Source organism: Equus quagga, chromosome 5 (genome assembly GCF_021613505.1).
Source record: "Equus quagga isolate Etosha38 chromosome 5, UCLA_HA_Equagga_1.0, whole genome shotgun sequence".
In the NCBI taxonomy this organism is placed as follows: Eukaryota; Metazoa; Chordata; class Mammalia; order Perissodactyla; family Equidae; genus Equus; species Equus quagga.
The window spans coordinates 11188149-11196948 of NC_060271.1; the positions used below are offsets into that span (position 1 = coordinate 11188149).

General features: G+C 59.4%; 1 protein-coding gene across 1 annotated transcript; it reads right to left on the bottom strand.

Moving 5' to 3' along the window:
* Positions 1–3694: 3694 nt before the first annotated feature.
* FOXD2 (forkhead box D2) lies at positions 3695–7190 on the bottom strand. The gene has a single exon (XM_046663339.1). The coding sequence runs from the start codon at positions 5938–5940 to the stop codon at positions 4450–4452; it is 1491 nt and encodes a 496-aa protein (XP_046519295.1). The 5' UTR covers positions 5941–7190; the 3' UTR covers positions 3695–4449.
* Positions 7191–8800: the final 1610 nt, after the last annotated feature.

Consider the following 8800-nt stretch of genomic DNA (forward strand, 5'->3'; position numbering starts at 1 on the left):
TATTCGCCTGACCCTATGCGGAGGAAAACCCGCCTGATCGGTCATTGTCTGGTCCGCGACCGCCCCCACCCCCGCCCCAATCAGTGTCACAAAACGCCCCTTTCAACAGATTCCAAACCCTCTTCACCCGGGCTCACCGAGCCTTCGACTTCATTAAGTGCGCGCTACGGCGGCGCTGGAGGAGGCGAAGTTTAAATAAACCGGAGCGGAGAGGGAGGAGGGGTGGGCCTCGGGTGGGGGTGGGGGGGAGCTGCTAGTTGAAGGGAAGAGAGAGAAGCGTTTTTGAAAAGGGGAAAAAAGTCATCAGGGGAAAAGCGCTTTGTAACCACGAAGACGCGCCCGCTGTGGCGAGAACAAATTGGATATGGAGGGGAAGTGTCCGCCCCCACCTTAACTCCCGCTCCTGGGTGGTCCGGGGAGCCCCAGGAGAAAGAAAGATGGGGAGGAATCAGCGGTGAAAAGAATTAACCACTTTAATTGGGCTGCAAGAGAGAAGTGGGGAGAGGCTCACCGACGTGCCTCGATCGCCCAAACCAAATACCCTTCAATAAAGTAAAATAAAATGTCTGCCCTTAGCGGTGGCTGAGAGACGTGCGTCAAAGTTTGAGAATCAAGGCCGTTCTCAGCCATAGAAAGTAAATCTGCAAGATGGGGGAAATTCTGCCCGGAAAGACCCCCTCCCCCTCCTTGTGGCCTCGGGCCTCCAGGCGCCGGATGAAAAGGAATGAAATTGAACGAAATTGAACGAAATGAAGTGAAATTGACCAGTGAAATTCGCCAATTTTCTTCCCCTTTAAACTGCCCGCTCTCAGCAGCACTCTCTGAACCCCGGGCCGATTTCTTAGCATTTTTTTCTCACCTCGAGAGATGAAGGTGTGCCCTGGATATTTTCTTATTATTGTCACCGATTGTTGGGGCCTGCGGGGGCAGGAGCTCAGCTGTCTCCACCCGGACAGCGAGGGAACCCAAGGAACAGCTCCAGATGGGATGGTCTATTTCTCCTCCCAGGAGCCGCCTTACACTGAACACCCACCCTGTGGGAGGGAGTCACTTACAGACCCTCTGGTCTGGAAAAAAAAGAAAAGAAAAGAAAGTGGGAGGACTCTACCATACAAACCTGCAATTCCCTCATCTTTCTCCTTTGCCCCCTCTAAAGTCCAGGTCCCAGGTAGGTCCCTGCCAGGTTAACAGGTTCCCAGCCCACGCACCTAAAGGAGTCCGGAATTCCAAACACCCTCCCTTGTTCCTCGCCTTCAGCAGCACAGATAGCTCAGCAGTTCTTTTTCTGGTATTTTTAAAGGCCAGTTGGGCATCAGTGGCTTCTTTCTGTCCCCTAGTCCTCGGTCACAATTATATCTGGCCCAGACCTAGCTTTCTTGACCCATGGGGAAACTGGGGTCTGAGTCATGTGTCTGGGGCCCCAAGCTCCCTAGAAGCCCCTGGAAGGGTGCGTCTCACTCTTCCGCAAGTCTTTTATTTCTACCTTTTCCTGATACGGACCCTCTAACACACACATAGACACTGAGCAATGTGCTCAGATAAATTCACACAAACACACACTTTCACAAAGCCACACTGAGGAATCTAGTTGTGGAAGTATCTCACCAGTCTATCCACCATCAGAGATGAATTCTGGCTGACTTAATTTTCTCTCTGCTACAGAGGAAAAACCAACTAATAAACATTTTACTCAAAGATCCAACCTAATATCTGGGAGTGACATAGTCATGGTAAATGAGATCACGTAGGCTACAAAGTGCTTTATTAACGGCAAACACACACAGTCATGTTCAACCTTCCTCAAGTGAAAAGAAAATGAAATGAAACTCAGCAATGTAAGCCAACTAAGCAGACAGCCAGAGACCATTATCCCAGGATCAGCAGACATTTCCCTCTTTTTTTTTTTTTTTACCATTGAATCTAACCTTACTTCTCCTGGACTTATTTGATAAAATCGTGGGAAGGTGGCCCACTGCATTCCATCTCTCTTCACTCCCGTAGTCTCAACAAGATGGAGGGGAGGGCACCTCTCCTCTGGCAGAGGGGCTGCGTTTACCATACGCCCTCCTACCTTGTCTCTCCTCCACTGGGGAAGGGGCTGGGAGACTTAGGAGTCCCAGCCACTCTTCCTCAGCCCCGGTGCATTCTCTCCACCCTGATCCTGATTCCAACCCTCTTCCATAGGACACTCCATCCTCTACCTCCTCCTTCTTTCCTACTACTGCTGATGCCTGGGGATCTGGCAAAAGAGGTCTCAATGGCTTCTCCCTGCCTGCCCCTCACAAGTTCTCTGCATCTGGTTCTCTTCTTCTTTCTCTGTCTCTCTGTCACTTGTCTCCCAATGCTCACCCTCAGCACGTGTCTATCTTCTGTGAAAGCTAAATGGCCTCTTTCCGCACCTCCATATTTCTCCCTCTCTCAGCTGAATGTACAGAGAAAAGAGCTAAGAAACCATCTTTGCTTCACCCAAAGCATCACCTCTCACCCAAAACGCTCGCAAATCTGGCCACTGGGAGTCGGGCAGCGAGCTGGGAGGCTCAGTGAGCTGATGGAAGCCTCCAGCAGCCCAGTGGCCTTGCACGCAGGCAACAGGCCCCGGCTGTGAGCATGACTCAGGATTGCGGAGGTTGGCCTAGCAGACGGAGACCACACTGACGCTCTCCCTCACTCATAGCACACCTCTCACCCTCTCAGCTGCAGGAGAGAGGCGGTTCACAGTCCCCAATTCAGTCCTTTCACTCTGACTCTTCCATGTGCCAGGACGGCGGGGGATCCAAAGAAGGCCCTACAGTGGCCGAAAAACCCTTCTCCCCTTAGGGACACAGAAAGAGACAGTGACAGAGAATCACAAACACAGAGGCACACGTTCACGGACACATGTAGAAATAAAAACCACAAACATTGTGAAACACAACTCACCCCTCCCAAGTAAAAGGACAAAAAGCAAGGATGCATGTCAACCCAGACTGACATGAACACAAATCTGAAGCTCCGTAAAAGCCCCTGCACACAGAGGCACACGGATATGCATCAAGAGACTCATTCACTCAAACCGTACTTCACAGGGACAGTGTCCACGAGCAAGGGGCACCCAGATCTGCCCAGCCCACGCGAAAGTCTAAACTGGAAGGAGATGAGAATCCCCAGGTGCATTTGAAACAAAACCTCTCTGCAAAACCCCAGGCAGAAACCTTTCTAGGACCAGAGCGAAAACGAAAGTGCTGGAAGGGTCACGGGCTTCCCAGAGTCCTGGCCCATTAACAGCTGAAGGCCCAGGCCAGGGTCCCCTGCATCTGATAAGCCCAAGCTGGCCTCGGCCTGCCTGGACTGCCGGAGAGCCCGGGGTCTTCTGGGAGAGCCCCAACCCGGGCAGGGGAGTGCAGGCAAGCAGACCGAGCTGGTGACTGCCGGAGTTCACATACATTTATTCAATTGACACCAACGAGGAGTGGGGGGAGACATTTTTCTTTTCTTCCACACAAACCATCAGACGATTTCGGAGTCTCCCCACAGTAGAGAAGTCTAAATCAATGCACACCCAGTGGACAGAGAACGCAGATAGCAGCCCGCTGTACAGATATTTACAAATAATTACAGGACCCCCTGCCACAGGATGTGCCCTCACCCACCCCACCCCCACCTCTCCAGCCCCTGACCCAGACCTCCTCTCCCACCCAAACCTCATTGCTTTTAGCTACAATAAATATCCCAGGGCCTGGGACAGAGCAGAGCACTAAAAGGACTGCTGGCCCTGGGTGGCTGGACCCAGCCGGCCACGGGAAAGGGGAAAAGTTCCTTCAAAAGCACCCCAACACAAAAGAGGGAGGATGTTTCTCGGCGGGGTGGGACTCCGCATGGATTGTGGAGACCCCTCGCTTCACCTCTTCGTTCAGCTTCGCCTGTGTAGACACTCCTTTATAGGCTTCAGAGAGAAGGAACCTCCTTGGAGAACAGCAAGGAAAAAAAGTTGAATTCTTCTTTTGAGCACAAAGCGGATAATAGGTATCTTTAAATTATAATATTGGACAAGCAGGGCCTCAAAGCCGAGGAAGGAGCGAGCGGGATGCAGAAAGAGAGACCCCTCTGCGCAGTTGGTGTTTCTGGCGGGACCCGCGGGGCCTGGGCAGGCTTCTCTCCGGGACAGCATTCTTCCGGGGCTGCCGGGAGAAAGCGAAGACTCCCCCCGCCCCCGTTATACTGCTCAAATTGGAACCGGATCGTGGCTTGCGAACTCGTCGCGTAGACCCGGGCCTCTCCCTGAGCGATGGAGCCCGCTTCGTCCCAACTGTCGGCGAGATTCTGAGCGTGGAGCCTGAAGTGCCAAGTCACGCGCGCCGGCCCAAGGTCTGGCGACTCTTCATAAATAGACTCCCTGAGTTCCTCTGGGACCGCAGGAGCTCCCGGGAGAGGCTTAGGAGTGCGGGCCTAACTGGCCCTGAGCCGACGCGGTCAGAAGTGGCAGCCACTGAGACCGGCGACTTTGCCGGCAAACGGAGGCCCTGAGGACAGGAGCGCGTCCCCGGGGTGCGAGAGGCGGATGTGGCCGGCCACTGGAGCCAGGGCTGGGGCAGTCAGCATGGCCAAGACCTGGGCTTGACCGCCAGGACCCGCCGCCGCCGCGAACGGCGATCCCGGGGAGCCCTCGCCTCCGCCCGGGGGTGCTGCCCCGCCGCCGCCGTGGCCCATGATGTGGTCTATGGAGAAGGAAGGCCTCTGGCCGGCCCCCGCGCCCCCGCCGCCCGCACCACCGCCCGCGTCCGTCTTGAGGCCCTGGCGCAGGAGTGCGGTGGACAGACCAGCCGCGGTGCCGGCTGCGGGAGGGCTCAGCGACGCGGGGTAGAAGGCTTTGGCGCAGCCCAGCTCCGCGCCCAGGAAGGCGGGCAGGCCTGCGGGGCCCGGGCCCGACCCTGTGCCCGGGGCAGGCGCAGGGGCCGGAGCCGAGGCTGCGCCTGCGAACACCGAGGCCGTCGGAGGTCCGGGTGGAGGCGCGGCGGCACGGCCTGGGGGTACCGACAGCTGGCAAGGAGCGGCGGCGGCGGCGAAAGCGAAGGCGTGCGGGTGTGGATGCGGATGCGGGGCCGGGCCCGGCGGCGGTGCGCCGTAGGCCGGGAGAGCCAACCCGTAGCCATAGCCGTAGGCTCCGTAAGCGGCGAAACCCGGCAGAAAGGCGCCGGGGTCCCCCGCCGCCGCAGCCCCGCCACGCAGCAGCAGCTCCGGGTGAGGGTGCGTGTGTGGATGCGGCGGCGGCAGCGGCTGCCGCTTGAAGCGCTTACGGCGCCGCAGGAAGCTGCCGTTGTCGAACATGTCGGCCGACTCCGGGTCCAGCGTCCAGTAGTTGCCCTTGCCCGGGTTGCCCGGCTCGCGGGGAATCTTGACGAAGCAGTCGTTGAGCGAGAGGTTGTGGCGGATGCTGTTCTGCCAGGCGGGGAACTTCTCCCGGTAGTAGGGGAAGCGGCCGCTGATGAACTCGCAGATTTCACTCAGCGTCAGGCGCTTCTTGGGGCTCTGCAGGATGGCCATGGTGATGAGCGCGATGTACGAGTAGGGAGGCTTCACCAGCGGGCTCCGCGTCGCCGCGCCCCCCGACGGCGGTCCCGGCCCGGGCCCCGCCGCGCCCCGGGCCGCCGCCGCGCCTGGCCCGGGGCTTCCCGCTGCGGCCGCCGCCCCCCGGGGCGCTAGAGCGCGGGGCTCGCCGTCCGAGCAGCCGCCCGACTCCTCGTCCTCAGCTGCGTCCGCCTCGGCTTCCTCCGAGGGAGGCTCGGGGCCGTGCGGGAGCACGTCCCGGGGGGCGCGGGGCCCGGAACGGGCAGGGAGCTCCCCCCCACCGCTGCCGCCGCCGCCGCCGCCGCCCACTACGTCTATGTCTGCGTCGGCCTCGGACAGCGCGGCCGGGGAGCTCTCGGAGGACATGATCTCGCAGCAGCAGCTGCCCAGGGTCATGGTGCCGCCGCCGCCGCCGCTCTCCGGCTCCGCTCCGGCCGCGGCTCGGGCTCCGCCGCGCTGCCTCTGGGGCGAGTGTGTTTTGCGCGCGGGCGGGGAGGGGGCGGGGGACTGAGGCGGACAGGGAGGGGTGTCCCCCAGCTTCGCAGCGCCCCCTCGTGGCCCGACTCGGCCGCTCTCACCTCTCGGGGAGTACCCGACCCGCGGCTCTCTCCGCTGCCCCGGGAGCCCGAGCGGGGGCCTGCACCCGGGGCGCGGGCGGAAGGAGCTGAGGCCTCCCCTCACCCTGGCCGGTCTCGGCCCCAGTCCCCCCGGGGCGGGGGGGGTCCGGGTATTAGTCCCTCCCGCCCAGCGGCTGCCCAAGGCGGAAGAGCGCGAGCCCGGGGCGGAGCTCCCTCAGCGGGGTGGGGCGGGGCGGGAGGGGGCGGGCGGAGTGTCTCCGCGGAGGGGCCCGGCGGGAACAAACAGCCGCCGCGGCGGGAGCTCGGCTCCGGTGCCGGAGGCGAGTCCTCCTCTTCCCCGCAGATCCCGCAAACCTTTCGCTCCCTGGAGCCGCTGCCTTCAGTGCGTTCGGCCCCTGGATGTTAAGGTTCACGCGGGCGCCAGCGGGAGCCGGGAGAAGGAGCGACAGCGCCCACCCATCGTCGCCTCAAGGCAGAGACAGCGCCCGGGCCACCAAGGCCGAAGCGCAGTCGGAGCTGGAGCGGGAGCCTGAGACGCCCAGACCAGCGCCGCCCGAGGAGAGCGGGGCCCGCCGCCGCCCGAGCGGCTTCCGGCCCAAGGGGAGACGCACTTGAGTGATCGCGAGGAGCGAACTTGGCACTCTCAGCCTCGGGCCTCGGAGAGGTGAGCGATTCCGGCGGCGCCCCTCTCCTCCCCTCCAAGGCCAGGACCCTGTCACCCATCCCTTGCCGCGCTGCGGGACTCCAGACCGATGCGCGGGGAGATCCAGGCAGCGCGCCGCCTGCCCCTCGCCCCCTCCCCGAAGCTTCTCTGCGGCGCTACGGCCGCATTCTGCGAGCGCCGACCGGTCCATCGTCCCGAGCTTGCTTTACTCTGACCTTTTTCTATCTTGGTGTCCGCTTGTCTCAGTCTCTGAGTCTGTCTCTCTCTCGCCCTCGGTGAATTTCTCTATTTCCTGTGGGAACCCTGCATTTGTGTGGGTATCTGCTCGTGGGTCTGGGAATCCCTCGCTCTATTTCCCGCACCCCCAGTCGCACTGCAGGGCAGCCCCCCAACTTTCTGGCGGGACTTGTAGGCTCTACAGACGGACAGCAAGGACCCCCACGGAGACCTCCAGTGAACCCTGACCTTAGCCCCGGGCCAGTGTTGCCTCCATCTCTCAGCATCCTGTGCTCATAAGGTTGGTCCTGTGCCCTTTTTCTCGCCAGCCGCGTTCCTGCCCGTTCCATTAGGCCTCTTTCTCCCCTGGCCTCCCTCCAGGGACCCAGCAACGAGTACCACTAGCTCAGACTGGGCCCATCTCAACCTCTGGGGGTGAAAAGGGAGATGGGCACTGGACGTGGGCAAGAGCTGAGAGGATGGGCAGGCTGCTGCCCCGACAGCGCCGCGCAGTGGTCAAAGCTCAGCCGTGCGAGGTCTGAGAGCCAGCTGCAGTCTGCTGTCACAAGGCTGTTATGAAGATGTGCATGTTGTTTCCCGTCCCCAGCCTCAGTTTCCCGCTGTGCATAGTAGTTAAGAGCAAGGATCCTGGAATCAGGCTACTGCATCCTGGCTTCACTACTCACCAGCTCTGTCACCTTGGATAAACTCTTCATGCCTGTTGCTTTCTCTCTAAAGTTGAGATTAAAAACACCTACCTCTTGATTAATATGTAAAAGTAGCCCTCACATTCGCCTACTTATGAGAGGGTATGGAGAGCACATTGCAGACTCTTGGGCAGAGAGAAGGTGGTTGGGGGTGGTGTAGTCTCCCACCTGGATCTCCAGGCCTGGTCTAGCTCCCCACTGGGTTACCGCTGCCACCTGATCGTCCTCAGTCACTGTGCTGAATTAGATCCCCTGTAGATAAGCGCTGGGAGCAGGGGGGAGGGAATTTGCAGCCCCTGCAGGCACTCTCCCAGCAGGGCTGGTGTGCGTGTGGATGAATCCTCCCTTTTATCCAACAGCAACCTCCAGTCTATGGAATAATCTGGTGTAAATCGAACTCCCTCATTCCACAGGTGGGTCAAGAGAGGCCCAGAGAGGGGAAGGGGCTCACCTAGGCTCCTGCGACAAGATAGAGCAGGGCCGGGGACAACCCTTGTCACAGAATCCTCATGATAGAGTTCTCTATCCTCCCAAGCCAGAAGAGGATGGAAGGCAGGTCTGGCTGCTCATGTCCTGTGAGAGCAAGTCCTCTGGGCTGCTCTCTGGGGCCTCAGACCGAGGGGATCTATCTAATGTGCTGGGTCTGGATAAACACACTGTTCTTGGGAAAGAGAGAAGAGGTCCAGTGCTCAAACCATGGACAGGCAATTGGGCAGGGACTAGTGGCCTGGAATCAGAATTTCTTAGGTGATAGGGCTCTCCAGAAAAAAAGGGGCCTTGGAGAACAGTTTCTTGCATGAATCCAGATAAACTTACATGCCTAGGGCTGCTAGATTTGGCAGATTTATTTTATTTGCCAACCCTACACTTACCCCAGGCTTGCTCATTGCTACATGGAGATCTCTCTCCCACTCATAGACACCCCACACTACCACCCACCAGCTCCAACCAGCCCAGCTCTACTAGTGTCTAAGGAAATGGAGAGAAAAGCAGCATTGGCATCATGTGACTCCTTCTCAACTGGTGAATGTCTTCATTTCTAAAATGGCAAATGTGAACACGTGGCTTCCTTCCTTGCAGTGCTCTCCTGG

What these genes read in the sequence shown, in the direction of transcription:
- FOXD2 (XM_046663339.1), bottom strand. Translation starts at nt 5,940, where the DNA reads ATGACCCTGGGCAGCTGCTGCTGCGAGATCATGTCCTCCGAGAGCTCC.